Source organism: Carassius carassius, chromosome 47 (assembly GCF_963082965.1).
Source record: "Carassius carassius chromosome 47, fCarCar2.1, whole genome shotgun sequence".
NCBI lineage: Eukaryota > Metazoa > Chordata > Actinopteri > Cypriniformes > Cyprinidae > Carassius > Carassius carassius.
In genome coordinates this window covers 581,294-605,354 of record NC_081801.1, presented here as the reverse complement: position 1 = coordinate 605,354, position 24,061 = coordinate 581,294, and the positions used below count along the sequence as shown (strand labels likewise).

At 35.7% G+C, this 24,061-nt stretch overlaps 1 protein-coding gene and 1 long non-coding RNA gene across 9 annotated transcripts in view; one reads left to right on the top strand and one right to left on the bottom strand.

Annotated features, from left to right (window-relative positions):
• Nucleotides 1–12,424, bottom strand: part of LOC132130076 (alpha-adducin-like) — a 30,952-nt gene extending 18,528 nt beyond the window's left edge. For 4 of the 8 annotated variants that reach the window (XM_059541699.1, XM_059541700.1, XM_059541702.1 and 1 more), the window contains exons 1-3: nucleotides 12,258–12,424; nucleotides 1,555–1,756; nucleotides 1,102–1,264 (exon numbers count right to left, since the gene is read on the bottom strand). In XM_059541699.1, coding sequence (XP_059397682.1) covers nucleotides 1,102–1,264; nucleotides 1,555–1,749 — 358 coding nt within the window. In that variant the 5' untranslated portion in view covers nucleotides 1,750–1,756; nucleotides 12,258–12,424. The remainder of the gene's footprint in view (nucleotides 1–1,101; nucleotides 1,265–1,554; nucleotides 1,757–12,257) is intronic. The other 4 variants (XM_059541705.1, XM_059541701.1, XM_059541707.1 and 1 more) reach the window with 2 other exon arrangements.
• A 9,303-nt stretch (nucleotides 12,425–21,727) lies between these two features.
• LOC132130624 (uncharacterized) lies at nucleotides 21,728–23,355 on the top strand. The gene is made up of 3 exons (XR_009428745.1): nucleotides 21,728–21,900; nucleotides 22,089–22,277; nucleotides 22,407–23,355. It is a non-coding gene; the product is annotated as an uncharacterized LOC132130624 (long non-coding RNA).
• Nucleotides 23,356–24,061: the final 706 nt, after the last annotated feature.

Sequence of the window (24,061 nt, the reverse complement as noted above, 5' to 3'; positions counted from 1 at the left end):
CACACACACACACACACACACACACAGAGAAAACACACACACACACACACACACACACACACACACACACACACACAGAGAGAAAACACACACACACACACACACACACACACACACAGAGAAAACACACACACACACACACACACACAGAGAAAACACACACACACACACACACACACACACACATCTGTTAGAGCTGCAGTGCCATTTGAACATTAAAAAATAAATAATAATAAAATACTGGTGTGGATGTTTTTTTTTTAAGACTAAAGTTGTTGAATATATTTTACTTTCAGTAAGGAAAAAACTACTCTAAAACAAGGTTTTTATCATTAAATCAAACTTAAACCCTAAATATTTTTAATAAAGGTGATTTTAGTTAGTTAACAACAAAACAATTAAAATTAAGATTAAAATCAAAATGGAAAATATAAAAACTTACTCAAAATATTATATTAGGGCTGTTTTGCCATTTATTGTAATTATAAAAGTAAACAAAATGAAACCTCTTATTTTAGTTAAGCAAATTCAGCATTTCTAATTTTAATTTAGTTTAACTTGAACAACAATATATTTTAACGTTATTTAAACTGTATATTTCAATGTAGTATTTTAAAATCACATTAAAAAAATAATAAATAAAAAAAATAACTAAAATTAAAATAAAAATGGATATATATATATATATATATATATATATATATATATATATACACACACACACACACACACACGTATATATAAATACATACACTAACTCAAAATAATACAAACTATTATAGTATATTAATGATAGTAAATATAGTAGCCATAAAACACACACACAATATATACATTTATATATAATATTTAATGGTTACACATCTCTCCCTTCTAATTATATTCTTTATTACGAACTGGCACTATTTATTTACTGCTTGTTTTCTTAAAATCTAACTTCTCTAATCTTTTTGCATTCTATTTGTTTTCTTTTTATTTATTATACAATTATCAAAAGATCTCCAACACTAGCTTGCTTTATTCCTTTTCTATTCTATCTATCTGTTTTTTTCTTATTATATGATTTAAAACCCTTGCTGTGTGTGCGTGTTACACACTCACTCATGTTGAGGGCCGCCATGCCTCCCTGGGGGGCCGCGGGGTACATGGGGGGAGCACTGGTGCTCATGAAGTCAGCGATCTGCTGCAGAGCCAGTAAACTGGTGGGGGTCTTCCCTTTCTTCATCTGATCCTGGATCAGAGACTCCAGCTCGTCACAGAACGCCTGAAACACACAAAACACACAATCACAACCAGAACCACACGGCTGCTAGCAGCATCTCATTCTAGATATGGCTAAACATGACGCATGATTTCAACAACCTTTGTTAAAATTTAATAAGACTGCTTATTGTGTATTGTTCCTTAAATCCTTACTATTGCTTTAGCGTTACTAATTACTAAATGATGAATATAAAACCATCAGCTATATGAATACAGACTCTACAGCTCTTAAGTCAGCTGCTAATGTGTGTGTATCTGTGACTGTGACTGTGTGTGTGTGTGCGCTCTCACTGGACTCTGCAGGATCATGGAGACTCTCTTGCGCTGCTCCATCATGTTGAAGTCCTGCCGCAGGTCTGGTGCCATGTTCCTCTCTCTCTGGTACTCCGGGCTGCTCTCGTCCACGCGGTCGAAGTAGCGCTCCTTATGAGGGGGGTTAGTGGGCGGTGGGGCCGTCACCACCCCTGCACCGGAGTCTCCGTTCATCACACACCTGCAGCACAGGTCAAAGGTCAGCGGAGATTTTGCATACTACAGCTATGCACTAAAAACTTCATCTGTGATGCAAAACGCATATAATTTGATGCTCATTTGATTTTGAAGTGAAATTTGATCTGGATGTGAGATTGAACCACTTTAAAACAGTTTATGCACTTTCTCCATCCATTAAGCAGAGTCGAGACAAACCTGACGTCCAGGAGAACAGAGGACACTGAGCAGTGAGCATCACTGTTGCCATAGCAACTGGACCATTACATAATGCATCTGTAATGCTGTTAAATATAAATATATATAATTGTTTTTTTTTTGACCATTACATTTAGTACCGGTACATAGTACATGTTGGGGAAAAAATAATAATAATTTTGTGAGAATATATATTAATCCGACTATAATAATAAAAAAGCAATACAAAATAATTCTAATAACTTATAACTAATCATTTATTTTCCTTTTTCTTAAATATGCAATTTTGACAAATATTACTGCAGAACAGCAGCATGGAACACTTAATGCAGCTGTTGGCTTTTCCATTGGGCTTTTAATTGGTTTTAGCATTAGTTGCAGACAAACGCTGGACTGTAAGGTCCATGCACTCGGTACAAGGAATATATCTTGCGTTTTCAGTCTTTTCAGTATTAAGTTTGATTGTAATATGACATTTTATTATGTCCTCGCATTTGAGTTAGAATGCCAATTATTATTGATCATTTATAGGGTAATTTATCTAAATATCTGATCATGCTATTTATTCTTTAATATTCATTCACACAAACATATGACACTTCATGAAACCTAAATATTACAATCATAAGTAGAGCCCGACCGAGGCCAATATTATCAGCCGATATAAGGTAATTGCATTCAAATCGGCATCGGCATTTATAACGGCCGATGAAACATGAGAAACAGAGTCTCATGCTTCACTCATGTTATGAGTGTTGCATAGAGTGCCCACCAGAGGGAGCTCTGCAGCTCCAGAGTTAACAACAGCGCCAGAAATTCACTACAGAAGAAAGCGATTAGCCAAGCCACCGAGATGTAACTTACTGTTTTGACAGTGAGTCTGTCGTTCGTCATGTGAAATGATTGTAGATTTAGTTCATACCCTTTATATAAAAACTGTGTGGTAGTTCTAGCTAACGGTCCTATCATTATCACTTCTAAATATTCTGTAACATCACTTACAGCCGCTAATGCATTGCTATATTAGATTAGCCACAAAGCTAATACCAAGTTTATCAGTGGAAGAGCGCGAACGTTAATAGGAGGTCAAACTATAACGTTAGCGTTTAACTTATTCTTATTCTATTGCGGTGTGTTTCCCACATAATGACCGCGTAATTGGGCCTTTCACACAGGACGCGGTATGCACGGCGCTTGCCGCTGGGCTCAGCGTTGCCCTTCAGATACAACGCGATTTGTGCTGCGCTATGGCGCAGGCGGAGTTTTAAAAACGTTTAGCGGGAGCTCTTTCATAGTCTGTTGTTCCTCCTTTCGGTCAGCAGCAAACATGTATCTGTCCCGTTGTAAGAAGCGAGCGATAGCGCTAGTCCTGCTGATGAGAATTAAGAGAGAAGCAAGGAAGAAGAGGCTACCCTCAGGTCCAGAGAACAATTTGGTGAATTCAGGCTGGTTACGTTACTCTAACGCTAATAGCTTCCTTTTTAGCAGGCCCCTTAAATGCTTGCTATTAACTTGTTTGAAGGTGGTTCTTCTCAAAATTGACAGCGGTGTGTTCATGACACTAACGTTAACCATTCAACTTCGAATTGATTCCGTAATCTTCCGGTAATAGTAGGCAAGACGATGTTTTGATTCAGACTGCACAAAGAGAAGAGGAGAAGATATACGGGTCTGTTGTGAATGTGTCTGTGAGAGCAAATATAGTGTAGTTACAGTAACTAAACAGTAGGTGCGTCAGAAATGATTAAACCAGAGGGGACATGTAAATAAATGTGAGCTGAACAAGCGCTTTTTTTTTTTACATATTGTTTCAAAGCAGCTTTACAGACATAACAGAAAAATTTTGAAATAATATTGTTAAATATAAGTAGGTAATACCTATTGCTTGACAAATAATATATATATATATATATATTTCTCATTTTTTCCTATGTAGGAGATCCCAGTTTATTATTATTATAATTCTAATGATGACATGAGTAATGATACATGGTGATATTATTAATACACATGCTTATTCTTTCTCTGTCTCTCTTTCTGCCTACAGATGGCTGAAAAAGGTGAATGCTGTAGCAGCAATGTGTGGGACTACTTCTGCAAATACTTTAACTTTAGTATTATAATTTATTTACAGTAAACACACAGACTGTTAAAACCAGCTTCAACTGGAAGAAAGTAAAAGTGTTAAATGTTTAAAACCAGACTGTTTTTTGATCATTAAAAAATATATACTTTGGATGTGCAATTGTTTAGTCATTGAGACTGTAATCTAAGGCTTTTTTTAAACATAGTCCATTCTGGAAAATGGTTTATACAGCCCACATACATAGAACAGGCAGATATTTTGCTATTGAATGTTGTGTAAGTGCAGTTTATAGGAAATGGGTCTAATATCCAGATTATTTTTTAAATCAAAATATCGGCTTATAAATCGGCTCTTTTCGAGTTAATATCGGCATCGGCCCCCAAAAATCCATATCGGTCGGGCTCTAATCATAAGCCAAAATCATATTCGGTTTATTTTTATTGAGTTTTTGGAATAAATATTTCTTAAATTTTAGAATGTTTTTGAAATGAATAATGCTTAAACTATTTATTTAGTGTAGAGCTGAAACAACGAATCGATTTAATCGATAAAAATCAATTATTAAAATAGTTGTCAACTAATTTAGTCATCGATTCGTTGCTAAATAACTTTTATTTGCCGTAAGCGGCTCATTTCGTGCATATTTCAAATCTGCGGTGACCAAAGTGTGGCAGTAATGAGCCATCGGAGGTTTTACTCAGCCAGTACAGCAGGAGAAGTAGCGAATAGCCAATAGCTGGCCTCGTTTTGTCACGTGCTTCCCGAACAGCGTCTCTGCAGCATTTAGCGGGATGTGGGAGACTGGGAGTACTTTACTTTGAGCCTTCAAAAAAGAAGAGTAACCTGTAAACTCTGCACTACTGAACTGTTTAAGGGGACGTTCACATATCGCGTCTTTTGCGCGCTCAAGTTCGTTATTTCCAACACCGCACCGCATCGAGTTAAAAACATCTCAACCTTTCAGAATGCTGCAAGCGCATCGCGGGTCATGTGACAAGAACTAACCAATCAGCTTCATCCTTTCCCGTAACAACGTTAAAAGCTCAGTCAAGATGAAAGGAACAGCTGATCATAGTTGTATATGGATTTCCATTTTGAAATAAATTTAGTAGCAGAGCTACTGCAAGCGATATTTAGAGCTGCAAATCCATTTATCCTTTGCTGAAATTTCCGCGTCTTCAAGGAGAGAGCACGTCATGGTTGCTTATCAAAGGCAGACGCCTCAGGGGCGCTTCTGCCCGAGCGCTTTGAAAAGAAGGAGAAAGCCCCACGCGTTTTTAGGCACGATATGTGAACGGCCCCTAAGACTTTTATTTGTGCAGATTCTCCAGTACAATGTTGTTTGCAAATGTTTAGTCGTAAAAGCTGATAACATTGCTTTTTAACAGTTAACATTTAAAGCTTTACAAACATGTTCTGTGATCAGTTTGTCGTTTACCAGTTCAAAATTCAGTCGTGCAGCCTAATTATGACTGAATGAGAGAGGTAAATGTTTAAAGATATTTGAAATGCACTTTTTTTCTAAGTATTCACTGCTCTTTTTCACACAGCAGGTTTTTTGTGTGTGACTGTCCAATTTTTTTTTTCTGGACAACCTTCTGATGGATTTTACTTTAAATTGTGAGTTCCATTCAGGTTTCATGCCATTGGCACTTTATTCGAAGGATTGTTTACAATTTCACAGCAAAAGCTATAAAGCTGTTTCCCAGTAAATAATAAAATACAATGCACTGCAATTTTATTCTGTTTTATCCTTATTCTTCGTGAAAATATGTTCTGAAAGATTCCTTAATAAGCTTTGTCCGGGATGTTAAACTACTTTAGGAGCTCTAAGGACTGCCATGGTGAAAACATTATTTTAAATCTCCTTGTGAAATTTGCTAGAGTATGGGTCAGTGTTCTGATTGCAGAAGAGTTCGACAAAGGATTACTAACACAATAAAACAACTCCAGGTATATTTTTGATTAGGATATGACAGTGCAAAATGGTTAAAATTTCTTAAAAATCTATGCTGAAGGATAAAGACCATTTATTAATAATTTACTTGGGGAAAAAATGGGAAAAACTAAAATATAAGTACATAAACCGATTAATCGATTAATCGTAAAAATAATCGACAGATTAATCGATTATCAAAATAATCGTTAGTTGCAGCCCTAATTTAGTGCATAAAAAATTACATTAAAAGATTAAATGGACACTTGAATTTCTGCAAGAAATAAAAGGCTATTATTTTTTTTGGAAAAATGCTAATGCCATCATGCATTATATTTTTTTGTATATTTAACATTGTGGATACACAGTTGCAAATTTGCATTTGACTAACAAATATTATTATTATTATTTATAGCAATAATTCATAGTATTTATATGAAACAAAATGAAATAAAATAAAATATTTTATTTTATTTTACAGCACACATCTCATAGAACACTATTACTCTTGAAAAATTGCAAATATGCATGATATTTTAGAGTTTTTTTTTTGTTCAATTTTTTTTCAATTTGTGCATAAACATATAAACAAACTTGTTTGAATCTTGTAAAAATGTAAATAAGCTCATTTCCATCATTACCAGGATCATTTCCAATATATATATATATATATATATATATGTGGAGTAAACAGATCAGTTAAAGCAATGGTTTATTTTGCCTGAAAACGCCAAAAATGGACAGAAAAATCATTACAGACAAACTTTTGGTGCATCCCTAAATAAAATATGCCAACAATTCCTAACTCTAGGAAAGCAATAACCTCTTATAGCATTTTGCAGAGCAAATTAAACAGTAAAATGATTATCATGACGGACAGAAATGGTTTGTATCTCAGAGATTTATTTAGCGTTACACTCTCAAAAAGGATGTGTTAATTAATAACACATTTTTTGTGTTATGGCTATTTTAACACATTTTGTGTAATTTTAAGTTGATCATGTGTAAAAAAAAAAAAAAGGGAAAGAGAGAGAGAGAAACAACACAGTGTGTCCAACACAATATGTGTTAACTATCATCCAATCACATTGCTGCAACGTGTCGCATCTTTCAGAGACATCAAGAAAGCTCCTTGTCAAGATAGGAGTCCGTGCGTTGGTGGAACAAAGTGGATTGTAAGTTTACAGTTGAGAAATTAACTAAAACAACTGTGAATGTGATGGCGTATAAAGATGTTGAATTCTTTGAAAACACAAAGAATTTAATCATTTGAACTGAATTTGGTTCCTGTATTTTATTTTAATGTATTATGCACGAGTCGAATTAAGTAGTTTTTCCATGTTTTGTCTATGTTTTGCTTATAGTTACACTTGTAATGAAGAGAAACGGATGTTGGCAGAAAGTGTGGTAACACTGTTTCCTTCTCTGAAGATCAAAATGGTACAAGAGTAGGGCTGTGGCGGTTGCCGTGACAACCGCGTCACCGCGGTGGTCGGTTGCTACCGCGGTTGTCTACTGCCACCGGCGGTAGTGCACGTGACGTCACAAACTCTATAGCAAGCATAATAAAAAGTTTTGTATATAAGTGTAATAACTGTAATAGTTGCAAATTCTAAGTCTATGGTAATTAACAAATTACCTCAAACACAGCGTTTCCTTTAGATATGCAGATTTGAGCGCAGGAAAATACAGTTTATGCATTCAGCAAATTAATTTAGTGTTGGGCGATGGATCTTGTTGGGAAAGCAAATACCGCATCACCGATCTGGAGTCATCTGCATTCATGTCACCCATCAGCGTTTGCACAAGTTCTCGTGATCGCAAACGCTGGCTGGTCAGGTTTGGTGAGGCTTTCTCCAAACTGGCCAAATACGAACGAGACAGCGATGAATAAACGATGGTAACAAGAAATATGGCAACGATTCCTATTTCAAAGAGAGCGCGTTCAGATGAAGAGTTAGTTATTGAGCTTGCTTGGTGGCGGAAAAGTAAACGGACGCAACACAACCGCGTTGCGACAGGTTTAGTCTGTCTAGTGTCTATACAGGACATATGAACTCTGTGTCAGTAGCCTACATCACAGACCGGATGGGGATTTATCATGTCGTGTTGTGCTGCATCCAGTGTAGCATCACTGATTATAATCAGTATTTTGTCGCGCTGCGTCGCTCGTGTCCGTTAGATAGGGTGTATTTAACTTTCTTATTTAGGCTACTTTCTTGTTTAACTGAATTATTTCTTTGATATTTATTTTAGTGTTTTGCAGGCGGCTGACAGAAGTGCTCAAATAAACACTAACTGACGAGTTAAATAGGATGTGTTAGATGAGTGAGACAGTGCTGGGCTGATTTCTAGACGTGCATACATATAAATTTATCCTGTATATAATATATATAAAATATATTACATGCATGCACAGTTTAAGTCAGCTTTAATCACCTTTTTTGGTAATTCCATGAATTAACTGACCACGAGACTGCTTGCACATAGTTTATTTCGCAGTTTGATATGAAAGGATACGCACAAAGGAAGCGCGCGCCGACTTTGAGCACAGGACCGTCCGCGCTCGCTTAACTTGCACCTGATAATAAAGTGAAGTGGAGCGCGGGTCTGAAACGTCTCCTGTTCAGTCATTCTGCGACTGAATAAATTCACTTCTTGTCATGAGAAAAAGTGACAGAAGCAGCAGTTGTGAGTGGGTGGCCATCCCCGCCCCTACGTAAAATAATTTGAATACGTTAAACTGGAAAAAAATTATCGCCTTCGTTAACGAACAAATTGACACTAATATATTTATAAATTTTATATATATATATATATATATATATATATATATATATATATATATATATATATATATATATATATATATATATATATATATATATATATATATTTATATTTATTATTTTATTTATTTATTTATTTTTTTTTTTTCAAACACCGCGCCACCGGCAGTTGTTGGTCCATGACTACCGCGGTGGTAAAAATCAGCCACCGTCACAGCCCTATACAAGAGAATGAAGGATTTGTAAGTTGCACTTATTAAAACCCATCGAGCCTACTTTAAATAACTGCACATTGGAATAGTAAGTGTGGTATGTTAATTAGTTAACAGGTTACAAATCAATTTTAAAATTTAGTGACTAGGTTTTTATTTTTTAATTTTTTATTACCAATATTACAATTACAATAACACCAAAAGTACTTTTTTTAAACTGTTAGCGGACAATACTATTCTTATGGTGAGAAATTAATCTATGCAATCTATATATACAGTCATAATCTGGAAATTTGCTTTACCTCAGAAATTCTGTTCCTTCTCTTACATTATCCTTTAAACATCTTTTAACCACACCCCTCCAACCATCAGTTTGCTGCAATCTAGAGATTAAAGTGCACTAAAATCAAGCCCCACCACTTATCTTTCTCCATTCAGTTTAATTAAAATCATAATACTGCCGTAAAGTTTTTTTTTTTTTTTTTTTTTTTTTTTTAACTGTTATTCATAACCTGGAATGGCCCACAATGCCTCTCTGAAGTTAAAACTGCATAAACTTGACTCGAAAAGACTCAATATTTTGTGAACATACTGAAGAAACCCAGTAGTGTTGTAATTATGCAATCCCGTGTTGTAGCTTGACACTGATTTTGGAAAAATGTTTCCTGGGAAAGTGATTCATTTGAGAAATGCTGCTGATATAAAACCTTCACATGATTTCCTACAAAGAAAACCTTTTTGTAAATCCGAGATATAAAATTGTTTAAAAATGTCTTTATGAAATTCAAATGACATGTGGATGTTGACTTTGTGAAAATGTAGCAGTTAAGTTTTAAATAAATTTTAAAAAAAAGCTTTTTTGTTTTGCGTTCATTATAACTGGTCAAATAGCACATCTATGACACAAATTGTGTGATTTATGACACATTAGTGTGTTAAATATTTTAACACACTCCCTGTGTTAAGAAGAATAACACACTGGTTGAGTTAAAAGTAACACAAAATGTGTTGTCCTTAACTAGACACACAGGTGTGTTAAGATATAACACAGGTTTGTGTTGTTTTTAACACATCTGTTTTAAGAGTGTACATTTAGCTCTGCACATGTTTTTAAGAGCACAGAGATGTGTAGGCATGACTGTGGTTGCTATGGAAACAAAACATGTTTCCATGGAAACCGGGACGATTATGTAACAGTAATCAGTCACTTGTGTCATGTTTTCTGCCCACTCACTGAAACATAAACGGGAAGATCTGCTTCTTCAACATCTATGGTTTTATTATCTCTGACTTCTTACGGCCTCTCAGCTTCTGAGGTCACTTTGGGTTTCAGGTCAACAAGTTAAAAGTCTAAACGGATGTGTATTATCCTTAAAATTACTACAAATGCCATGGAGAGAATGAGAAACGGTATACGCCGTTTACTCAAAAGTCCTGTAAAGCCATTGTTAGTGAGTCAGATCTCTCTGCAGGAATATCCTGCATCAATAATGACAGTTTCTGAACGGCACATCTCTTGACATTCTCTTGATTGCATCGGTGTTTAAGACTGCAGCTTGATTAAGTGCTCGTCTGATGCACATCTCAAGAGTTTCTTTGGAGAGAAGTCGAATTTAGGCCTGCAACTATCTCAGTTTTACAGTAAAACTGAACATGAGCTACTAAAAACTTACAAGATTCTATAATAATAAAAAATAAATCCAAGTAATCTCAGTCAAAAATCTATTTCCATTAAAAAGAAAAAAAAAACATCAAGTAAAATGATTTTTCACCAGGGTTATTATGGTTAAAAATAAAGTGTTATTTAAATTTAACTGAAATAATATAAAATGACAATTTTATTTAATTTTAGCAAAAGCTAAATTTCTTAAACGTTTAGCTTAAAGTACTAAAATAACAAACAAATAAAAAAATATAAATTAATAATATTTTTTTTAATTGTAAACAGAATATAAAAATGAGTACTAATACTAATTCAAAATATGAATAAAGCTTTAATAGTATATCAACTATTCAAAATAATAATAATAATAATAATAATAATAATAATTAAAATCAAACATCCCTCAAGGGATTAATTGGAAGCTCAACCTTTGGAACAAAATAGTGTTTTACTGTAGATGTTTTCAGATGATTTACACTCTGCAGAACAACAAGAACACACAAGACTGTGTTGCACACAGCTGCTCATGCAACAGAAAATATTTCCTGCTTAAAGCAACAGGCCACTGCACGCATGAAAATCTGAGCAACAGAAAAGGAGGAGAGAGAAAAAGAGATAAAAATGAGAAACACATTTTCATTTCTCCAGAGGTTTGACGGAGAGAGAGAAAGAGAAAAATCACACTCAATCCAGGGGTTTCGACATCAAAATAGTTGATAAACCTGATCATTGACTCTTTATTAAATGAGTCATGTTCTAATCATTGACATATGTCCATTATACATTAACATGCTAAGTTGCAACAACTTCTGACAACTGTAAAGATATTACAGAACTACTACTTGACAGAAGAAAGCAGGTTTTACACCCATTAGCTGTAGATCTGTAATGGCCTTATGGAAAAACAAGCAGACAGACGTTTCGGTCTTTCTCTTTCTCTGAGTGACAGACTGTCAAGACACCAGTGAAGATCTGTGATTAGAGCAAACACACACAACACAACAGGCCTAACGATAACTAGTGATGAACCGATATATCGGCCAGGCATGGATGGTCACTTGGTGTCAATTCCAAGAGGATGGAGTGCATCTTCATGCCACAAAACTTACTGGTATGAACTAAAGCAAGGGTTTTCAAACTGGGGTCACAAGGGAGTGAGCCTATTATTATTAACATATATAATTATATTATATAGGCTATTACAAATATTACTTTAAAACAAATAAAACAGCCAGAAAACAGTCGACTATCTTTCTAAAGTCACAGAAATGCTAAGGAATTTCCACAATTTGCAGAATACAAAATACTCGCACCTTTGAAAGTGACAAATGCAAAGACTTTTATTTGCATTCGTGCGCGTGCACGGCTGTAGTGAGCCTTGCAGGTGCGCGCACTCTTTCTACACCTACTAAACGTTAATCTAGGGTCGCAATCGTGTCAGAAAACGCTCGAGTAACCTTCAAATCATGAGAAATGTCCAAACATACACGACAAACAGGTTCGTCCTGCGGAAAGCGAGGGCTGGGGACACTAGGGAGCGCGCTACTAGCGTTCAGGCCGCGCTACTAAAGCCCTCAGGAGAATAATCCAGAAAGAAAGCTAGTTAGAAATTAAAACTTACGATTGTTTGGGTCTAGATGCGCGGTCGGAATGGATAGCGACTCGGGGACAGACGGGTAGCTCGAGGGTTTTCTCCGTTAGCGGGATTTTGTCCGCTGTTTCTGTCTGCAGCCGTTTGTTTCTGTACGCGTCTCACAGACTAGGGCGCGCCGCTCACCGCTCGCTAAGGTGAAGAGGCTTCTGATTGGTCAGCGTCACACGAGCTCGCGCCCACTTCACGAAACAGCCTTTGATGTGAGCCGCCTACATCAGCGATGGGCGGGGCCTGTCCGTCTGCTCAAAAACAGCGAGCTCGGCGTGTGTGATCTGATGCTCTGTGAGAATAAGAGTAACGCTGTTTCTAACACTGTTTTTAGATAATCTTATTTTTTAAATCTATAATGCTTATAGTTTGAACCTGTATATTCTGTAATATACATGCATATATAATTATGCATTCATTAAAATAAAAAAATAATGTGCAAGCTGCAACGAATGTGCATCCGTCAAAGTAGTAGTAAAGCAGTTTTGTTTATAGTGTTATATTTTTATATTTAATATATTCGTTTAATGTTTTATATATAGGCATAACTCAAAAAAATTATAATGTGAAAAATGCATGGCACTAGCAACAGGTCATCAAGGTCATTTAAAGTGATAAAATGTATAACTTAAATGCAATGTAATTCCGTTTAAATTTACAGTTAGTCATTTAGCAGATGTTTTAATCCAAAGCGATTTAGAAATGAGGACATTAAAGCAATCAAATCCAACAAAAGGGTAATAATATGTAACTGCTTTGACAAGTCTCAGTTAGTCTAACACTGTACAAGTAGCAAGGTATTTTTTAAAATAATAAATAAAAATAAAAACAAGTAGATAGAATAGACAAATAATAGGGAACACTTGTGTTAGAGGATCTTTTTTACTAAAAATAAAACAAGTCAAAAGAATAGAAAAAAATAATAGAAAATGATTGTGTAAGAGACTTATTTTTTATAATAAATAAAAAGAAAGCAATAAGATAGAATAAAAAATGAATAGAGAATACTAGCATTAGAGGCTCTTACTTACTCTAGAAAGAGTTTTTAGAGTTAGAATAGAGAACTATTTATATATGTGTGTGTATATATATATATATATATATATATATATGTGTTTTTTTTTTTTTTTAAAGCAGATTTAAGGTTTGTCAGTTCACAAACTCACCACATGAGGTCGCCACTTTACACTATTGTATTTACAGTAAGTTATTAATTTCACTTGTGGTCATTAGTCGTCTTGTATAGATTTTAAATGTTATACATTTTCAGTTCTAAAATGTTCTGGTAAAACCTCTGGTAAAAACAAGGGTGACCACGTATATAATGTGACTGAAGCCTACAAAGTCACATCCCTCACCCACCTGGGTCAGTCTTTGTTCCTGCTCCCCAAGTATACCGCGGTCATCAGATGTATGTAACCCACATTAAGAACTTTTAAAATCTGGCTGGAAGGTGCTGACTCCACTCTTCAACATCAATTGTGGCAAGGCATACAAACTATCACAGACTACAAAACACCCAGCCAGCTTGTAATCAGCACATCCATCTGCACATGGATTCTAGATTTTCTAACTAACAGACCTCAGTCTGTTGAATTGGATAACCTCTCCTCCTCCATCATCACCCTGAACACCGGTGTGCCACAGGGCTATGTACTGAGCCCTCTCCTGTACTCCCTATTCACCCATGACTGCATTCCTGTTTATGGCTCCAACACCGTAATCAAATTTGCAGATGACATCACGGTTGTAGATCTTATCAAGGATGACGATGAGTCAGCCTACAGGGATGAGGTGCAAGAACTAAACACCCAGAAGATAAAGGAGATCAATGTGTAGGTCAGGTGGACTAGGAGTCATGCACACACACCCATCTACATCATCCGAGTGTGGGTCGAGTTTCAAGTTCCTTGGCATTAGCATCTCTAATGTGAAACTATCTAACGTTGTTACTGTACATAGCACAGTAAACTATTTCTATAAAATTATTATTGCACTGCTGGTCAGAATGCATTGTTTAATATTATTGTACACTCAACCAACTGCACTGTTCTTACGTTGCTGTTCTTCATAATGTATATATAATCCTACATTGCATTTCTATTTATATTCTGTACATACTCTGCTTAATACTGTATATACAGCAACTCCACTGTACATCACTGTCAATCATAGCTTCACTTACTCTGCACTTTTATGTATATAAAACACTATATTCTTGCACTTCTGGTTAGATGCTAACTGCATTTCATTAGCTCTGTACTTGTACTCTGCATAATGACAATAAAGTTGAATCTAATCTTATATTGTAGTTAATGGATGACTGTTTTGAATTATTATGGCATGTATACACACAGGTTCCTTGACTTCATTTGGCTCTTGTGTCTCAGGGATGGTTACGGTTAATAAGTTTTGCGTATGGACCTTAGTGATGCTGTTGAGTTAGTTGTAGCATATGACAATGTTGTTTTATACTCATTTTAGCACAGATTTGTGGTTTGTTACGTGGTTGGATTCCATCCATCAAAAGATCTGGTCCAGAATCAGTGCAAAAAGAAAAGCCTTGACACTGAATTCCTATCTGAGTAACCTTGGGATCTGAATTATTCAGTAGAGACGGGACACACATGTAGTGTGAAAGCAAATCTTCCTGTAATGGAACAAACTGAATGTAAAACTGTGCTCTAGTTGTACTTGATTTAATCAGCAGTGGACTCACTTGGTGTCCTAAAATGGTATTAAATGTCTTTATTCTTTCTGTAAACAGTGTAATGACATCTCATCATCAGAGTTTGTATCACCAGTTATTGTAATGAATATAACAAAGATAAAGTCAACATTAGAAGAAAGAAAAGAGGTTAAAAACCAGTTCAGGTGCATTCTGCTTCATCATAAAAGATGTTTGAGATGTTTACTCGGTCACTTCCTGTCTTTTGTTTGTGATTAATCTGTTATAATGTTTGTTAGACGTCAGAATGGCATGATTTCTCTTTAATAGTGATGCATTGTTATGTTTTCTGCAAAGGTTCCTGTCAGCAGGATGACAAGAAAACTAAAAGAGATGCTAGTGAGGCAACACAATGCAGAAGAAGAAGAAGTAAACAGCATGCACTGAAAGACAAAGACAAAGATTTGTGTGTGCGGAAATGAAAAACCAGACTGGGCTTTTAGTTAAAATGAATAAAAGTGACTTTTATCTATAATCTTTTTAACTAGACCAGGAATGTGAATTAAGAAAACAAAAATTTGAGATGAATTTCATTTTCATAGATGCTAATTGAGAAATAAACACAGTTAACCTTTCATTGAACTATAACACACACACTCTTCTATCCTCATGTGATGTGTGAGTTCATGCATGTGTACTTTAGCTCTCTTTTGAACAGTTAGCATGCACAATGTGATTGAGTAATTTACTTCTGGTTCTACAAATCTTTAACTTCAGCCTGAGGTTTACATTTCAATCAGATGTCATTTCTATTAACAACCAAGCGAGTCTACAGTGCAGAAACATTATGTTTGATGTTGAATTACGACTGTTTTTAAAGACTTTATTCTTATTGAGTGACATAAAAACTGGTGCATGCGTTTAAGAAGATGCAACTTCTCTGGATCCACACTGACTGACAATCACATATGAGAAAGCGAATAAACTGCAGACTGACATTCTTATAGTTTTCTGTTGCACTGCAGAAGGTGACATACTGATCCTCTATCACTCCCAGATTTACATTTGTGTGGTTTCAGTTTTGGTGGCTGCACTTTTATGCTAAAATGGGTATAATATTCATAATAATCATCATAAAATGAAGCATGAGATATAACGTGTGTCACTTTACTGGAATTGGTGTACAACTGTCACATATCGTCCACAATAACATTATATCTAATATTAAACAGTGCAGTGATTATCATCACTGTGATTTAATGAACTATAACTTCCCTGAACGCTGCGATCCAGGTAACCGCATTTACGTCATGACCTGTCAATCATCCTGCACTAACCTTTATACAGTCAGAATTTACGATGTTGGGAACTTTCACCTGAACTTAACAAACAAAGCACCGGTGTTTCTCAATGTGTGGCTCACGTGTCTGTTCTGATGTAAACAGAAAGGGAAAAAATAAAGCAAATAATCACATGCAACCAACCAAATAATTATGCATAGTTAAACCAATTAAATTAGAACTACTGTATACACTGAGGGGGGAATGATTTTACAGAATGTTCAGAGATCATTAAAAAAAAAAAATAATAATAATAATAATAATTAAAAAAAATTAAAGTAACCTTAAAGTACACATAACCAAAAATGTTTTGAACGTTCAGAAAACATTAGCAAAATGTATATATTATATGTGAACCTGGAAAGCAAAAGCAGTCTTAAGTTTCTGGGGTATATTTGAAGCAATAGCCAAAAATACATAGATTTTTCTTTTATGTCAAAAAAGGATATTAACTAAAGATCATGTTCCATGAAGATATTTTGTAACTTTCCGTAAATATATCAAAACTTCATTTTTGATTAGTAATATGCATTGCTAAGAACTTCATTTGAACAACTTTAAAAATGTTTAGATTTTTTTGCTCCCTCAGATTCCAGGTTTTCAAATAGTTGTATCTCAGACAAATATTGTCCTCCGAACAAACCACACATCAATGGAGAGATCATTTATTCAGCTTCAGATGATGTACAAATCTCAGTCTTGAGAAATGTACACTTATAACTGGTGGTTTTGTGCTCCACGGTCACATATTTCTAGTTCAGTGACATTTCTTCTTCACATTTGGATGCATTAGGCCATCAGTGCAATCAGTCACGTCAGAGCGAAAACAGTTGAAATGCATTGCCAGTTTTTCCATGTCTCTTGTTCTCTTCCTCATAGCTTGCAGTTGGCTCTCATTGGTGCCTGCATGAGTGGGTGGCATCTGAAAGCATCGGCTTCACCAAACACGTTTCATTATCGCTCTCTGTATCTCCCGGTGTGTTTCTTCTCTCTGAGCGCCTGTTCTGTTCTCCTCAGTCTTCAGGGTGATATCACAGGATTATCTGCTCCTCATCCATTCACTTTATACACTCATCAGAAAGTGAGTTAAACAGTTTCATCCCAATGTGTTGTAAAGCTGAGTTCGAAAATGCCACGTTTATCAGCTGAAAAGAAAAGGAGATTAATTATTTGAGTTTGGGCGAATGTTGGCGAATATAAAATCATTGCACTTGACTTCTAGAGGGGATCGTGGAGGGACGGATCACATGTGGAGTATCAGACCCTACAGAAGAGATAAAGGCATTAAATGAGAGATGGACATCAGAGAGAAAGACTCAAAGCCTAAAGAATCACTGAAGCTTATTCGCAGAGAAAGCATGCAGCAAAAACCAAACAGTGAGTATTTTGTGTGTTAAGTTTGCCTTATTATTACAGAAACGGAAGGCCGAGGCTAGCTGTCACAGTTTTTAATTCAGTAAATATTAAATAGCATAAAAGCTTTGAAGAATTGAATGATGATAAAACAAGGTGGGGTTTGTGGAGGTGGATGATGGTGTGAGATGAGCAGCTGTTGGTTTGTACTACGAGTAACCATAAGCTCCTCCCAAAATTAATTTCCTGTTTAGTTAACACATGTTGACATTTGTATGGGGCAAGTCGTCACAAAGAAACCTGACATTAAACAGGCTGTTATTATAGGCTTTTTAACACAAACATACACGAAACTCAAATTGATGGTCTAATAAAAAGTAAAAAAAAAAAAAAAAAAAGAGTAATTTCTAAATTTCAAAATGTGTGAAAACTTGCCCCATTAGGCTTCGTTATATGTTTGATTCATATCTTAATGCACGTCATTGTGTTTTATTGCATTCATTTTAATTTGAAAAACTGAAATACACAAATATTATCCTAATTTAAGACAGTACAATATAAAACTACAGCTAAAGTATTCGTGTCATTTACTGAGAAACGTTACTGAAATACAGACCGTGTGACAACTAGCCCCGGTCTCTCCTGTATGTCATATTCTTTTACTGATGAAGTCCTGATTTAAACTTCAAACTGTTTTTGTTTATTCCAGTGTGTCTGGATTCAGACGGACATGCAGAGTTTCCTTCAGGTGAATCAGAAACTGTCACAGAGGAGGTGAGACAACTGATGTGTGGAACGGAAATAAGAATCAAATGTGTTTTTTAGCATTTGAAACAAACTATCAACCACATAGCAAAACCTCAGTAACCATTCAGAACACACTAGCAACTTAATAGCAACACACTAGAAACAGCTTCAATCCTCTCTGGCTAGGCTTTCTCTAGTCAACATAAAGTTTGTTTTGACAAATCTAGTTGTAAAACATTACAATTTCTTTCTTTTTTTTGTCTTTAGGTCACTTCAGTACATCAGAGATGTTCTGAGCTCTTCAGCTCCTTCATCTTCATCATCTTCTTCATCTGTCATTCAGTCAGTAATGGATCAGTATGTCTCCCTCTGCTGGACACATGCGTGTGGCACAAGAAGAGGATTAAAGGGACAGTTTACCAAAAAAAAAAATTCTGTCATCATTTACTCACCCTCAAGTTGCTCCAAACCTGATTTTTTTTTGAAGAATGCTGATAAGAGAACAGATTCTGGTACCCATTGACCTCCATAATATGTAAAAAAAAAAATACTGTGGCAGTCAAAGGCTACCAGCAAATGTTTGGTTGCCAACATTCTTCAAAATACCTGCTTTTGTGTTCAACAGAAGACAGAAACTCAAACAGGTTTGGAATAACGTGAAGGCGAGTGAATGATGAGAGAATTGTCATTATTAGGAGAACTGTCCCTTTAAATCTTGTGGTTCTGAGGGAATGACATCATTCAGTACATCAGAGTAAAACACTAGATTGTGTTAAACTCTCTAGATCATCTGTGGTATTAAGCTTTTCTGTCGTGGTGTTTGATCTGAAAGTGAAGCTCAGAAAACATTTCACCAGTATTCGCACCTTTTTTGACACGTTCTCCTCATTTTACTTGTTTCAGAGCTTAGAGAAACAAAAGATATTTCTGACCGTTCACTGTAACAAAGCTCAATTGAATGCTGCTTTACTTCTTTTCTGTTTATTTTTATATTTGTGTATAATTTGTATATAGTTTTTATAAAATAAAACCTCTGTGAGGTGCATTAAATCTAATGGTGTGGGGATTTACTCACATTTGAACAATTAATAAAAACTTTGTTTACTGCTATACACTGAAAATAAAGGGTTGTCATCATCTTTGTCCACTAGGTGGCACAACAGAGACAGAATAAAGAGTCAGAGATCTGATCTGAAGCTGAATGAAGATCAATGAGTGTTTAAACATGACTTTTACATCATGCATGGGGCTACATCTAAAAGTGTAATATTTCTACTTTCCGTTTTTCTCTTCTTCAGTCTCTCTTGGGGCAAATGAACCTGTAGAGAGTCATGCAATGAGAGACATTGACAGATGAGATATAATAACGATTATTTGTCTGGAGCTTTAATGAAGCGTTATTACTAAAGACCCAAACTAGACAACAGCACAGGACTACAGTCTGTCTGTCTGTGTATTACACAGATTTAGTCTGAAGATGTCCAAATGTTTTCCTGAAGAATGGACGGATGTACCTTCAAAAAACATGGATTATAAATGTTTGACCTAAGAAGCTTTTGTTTCTATGATTTATGAACAAAGTGACTAAAATCATTTGGGCCAGCTCTATAAAACAAGCAAGAGTTCTGTAGATATACAGGTAATATACAGTATTATATTATTACAGTAGTACCTGTAAATATACAGGTTTTGCACACAATGCAATCTATCTGCTTGGATGTGAATGCCGTAATCAAGAGCAAAATAATAAACTTGCCCTGCAACAATTATGAAAGTCAAAGCAGGACACATTGTTCACATAGCATTGTATTACATATTAACCCCAACAGAGTTAACATGACTCCATTAACAGAGTTGTTATTCTTTAACCTCTTCTGCTTTAAAGGTAAAAGGTAAAAAACATTTCTATAATGTTAAAACCGGTTCAGCTTCCAACATTATCAGTGATAGAAGAAAAGATTCTCGAAGCTTAACAGCAGGGAGAGGGATGTTAAACCTTTATTTACTGAATGAGTGTGTGTGTGTGTGCGTGTGCGCGTGTGTGTGTGTGCGTGTGTGTGTGTGTGCGTGCGTGTGCGCGTGCGCGTGCGTGTGAGTGTGTGTGTGCGTGTGTGCGTGTGTGTGCGTGTGCGCGTGTGTGTGTGTGTGTGTGTGTGTGCGTGCGTGTGCGCGTGCGCGTGCGCGTGTGTGTGTGTGTGTGTGTGTGTGTGTGTGTGTGTGTGTGTGTGTGTGTGAGTGTGTGTGTGTGTGTGTGTGTGAGTGTTTGTTTGTGAACCATATGTGAGGCAGTAGAGGAGTAGTGCCTTCTTTGTTTTTGTAGCTCATTCAGTCATTACCCTTTGCTCCTATTTTTGGACAGGTAAGGGTGAGGTTAGATGGGATATTTTGGTGCACAGGGAAGTTAGTTTATTTATGGGAAGTTAGAGGGTTGTTTGTTTGTTGTTTTAGGATTTGCTCACCCCTGATCATTTGCCTCAGTTTTCTCTAATTTGTTTATTTATTTTGGGATTGTTTGTACTCAAATTGATCCAAAGATCAACCAAGAGAATAAGAGTTCATTGTGCTGTCATTTATGTTGCGGTCCTGACCTATATATTTTTCACAATTCGTTTGATTGTTTTTCAAATTTTTTTTTTTTAAATATAGTACAATTAATTGTTAATATATTTGCAATTTACTATTATTAATGTAAACATATTTGAAATACAATAAATTACCAGGGTGAAATAAGCCTAAAGTACTACGAGGCATAACACAAAAATAATGCATTAATATCTGTTTTTTATGTTTGGATGACACTCTTGATAAACTTGTGATGATCTTCTAACACAAATAAGGTGAATTTTAATCGAATCGATCATGCAATTAGTCTCTTTGTGGACTTAAAGCATATTAAATATAATTGAAGTTGCTTTACTTCAACACATAACTGCAATAAATAGACTTTAAATTCTGCTTTACTTCAATTTTATTCCAACTAAAATATACAAAATATACATTGTTTGAAAAATAGCTAAATTTAAGTTCAATAATCATGAACACATTTGATGCACACCAATCATTAATCTGACTGCAAGTACACTAAAGTAAGCCAACAATTATAATACTTCTCATGTGTATTAAAAAACGCTTCTCGAAAATCAGTGCAAAGCGTTATTAAACCAGGAATGCAAACCCTAAAGCAAATTAATTCTCCTCAATGCACCATATTAATGTATTGTCATAATTATACACACACTGGTCTGTATATACAGTAGCTCAAATAGTTTGAATGCACTCAATTCTTCTAGACTATAAATGCTAATGAGGTCTTAGAAAGACTAGTGTACTTCCTCATTGCATCATCGGTTGTTGAACTGGTTAGGTCAGCTGAGACTGTATTTAGTTTCGGTATAAAAGCAGAACACATCGATGAATCCAGACCAAACCTCTGCTGGCTATAAAACAAGGATTCTCCCTTTGGATCTTTACTACTGCGTGACTTTGGTCATCTACATCTCTCTCCGTCTCACAGGTGAGAAACATGTTTCTAACACACCATTTCATTCATCATTAATCCTACTTTATACCGAGGAGCTTTATTCTCAAACGGGTGACTGGATTCTTTGGGAATTTATTAGTAATGTTATAACACTGCATTCCTCGTTTCATATCGTATAGCACAGCTGGCTTTTTAATCAAACTGCATTTGTGCAATTGTAGATACGAATGGAGTGTAAAAAGACAATAAAGGAAACAAAAAGCTACAGGAGCACCAGAAAGCACAGATGAGGAAACAACGAGGACAGAGAGAGATGGAGGTCAGGGATAAGACACAAACCTGTGAATCACAAGAGAAAAGCAGACAGATATCAGCTAGATGTGAGAGTATGGAGGCGTTAAAGCCGTACTGTGAGTGTGTGTTAATCATTCATCACGTCTCAGTCTCGCCTGTCATGAAGAGACACATTCAGACTGTGTTTGATCAAGAACATACTACATGTCAATGAGGCTAATCTCACATATGTTTGTGATTTCTAGTGTAATGTGATCCAGAGAAGATGATTCTGATGTTATAAGATTCTCACATCGAACCCTTCATCACTGAAGTGCATCATCATCATCATCATCATCAGACTTCTGATCAGTTTTTACACTCGTCTGAGCAAAAACACACTTCAAGAGCTTCTTTCCCAGAGAATCTGCTGATGCTGCACTTTACTCTCAATCATGTGCATCAGATTGTTTTTGTTTAACAAAATTTGTTTCAGTTTACACTGCCTCATATTTCATGCATTTTCATTCACAATGCATGTTTTTGTATTCCTGACATTTAATCATTCATGCTGATTGGAATACAAAAACATGCATAGTAAATGAAAATGCATGCAATATTATATGGATGATGTTTATAAGATTTATATGACACAATATGATATTGTGATTTATTTCACCTGATTTCAATCAGAATGGCCGTTTGTGAATTGAATGCATCTGGCTTCGGCTCTCATGCACTTCCAGTTATTTTTAGCTATTCAACACAGCTGTTTAAAATAGCAAAACCTGGGTTTTATCATGGTATTTTAATGAATCGTCATTATAAATACACTGGTCTGTAGTGCAAATTGTTATACAATTTATGACACTCAAATCTTAGTATTTTCATATTGCAGCTGATGATGTCTCTCACGTTCAGAAAATTTTGCTATTTTATTTTGTATCCTTCCATACCTTTTGTTGTATGTATTTATTAACTTTTCACCCTATTCTTAATATACTGTAATGATTCAGTATTCTTGACTCCAGGATATTTGTGTACTATAGTGTCCTCCGTTCTCAAACTGTTCGTCACATGTAGGTTTATATCGATGCTGGAGTCAGAAACAGCATCTCACAGCTGGACATGACCCTGGACAGATGACCGGTCCATCACATTTCTCACACAGACACACACACACACACACACACACGCACGCACACACACACACACACACACACTCACACACAGACACACACACACACACACTCACACACAGACACACACACACACACACACACGCACGCACACACACACACACACACACACACGCATGCACGCACGCACGCACACACACACACACACACGCACGCACGCACGCACACACACACACACACACACACACACAGATCTCTGTAATGTCCGAAGTTACTGTAACAGTGAGCTTCATGTTCTACAGTTGTGTGTGTGTGTAATAAATGTTTATTGTTCATTAAACAAGTTTTAAACTCTTTCTGATATAGATCTGTATTCACTGGAAATCAGAGCTCTAAACTCAATCATCATAAATGTCTTCAGTGTTCCTCAACAAATATTTCTAGGTGTTTCTAGTGAAGAGCAGGATCTGATAACATCGAGCACAGCGCCACCTTCAGGCTGAATAACACAATGACACTATATGAATTGTGATAGAAATGAGAAATCTCTACTGGATTGATTTAATAAAGTCACAAGAGTTTGTGAGGAATCACTAAACACAGACAGAATGTTTGAGACATGACTGAAGTCGATCTGCTGACTGGAATCCATCGCTTCTGCTGTTTTCATCTGAATCCAAGATCCGGATTCACAAAACATCTTAAGGCTAAAATCAGCTCATAACTCATCAATTGAGGAGAAAAGCTTAAAATAATGCTCATGTTAATCCTAAATCGTCGTG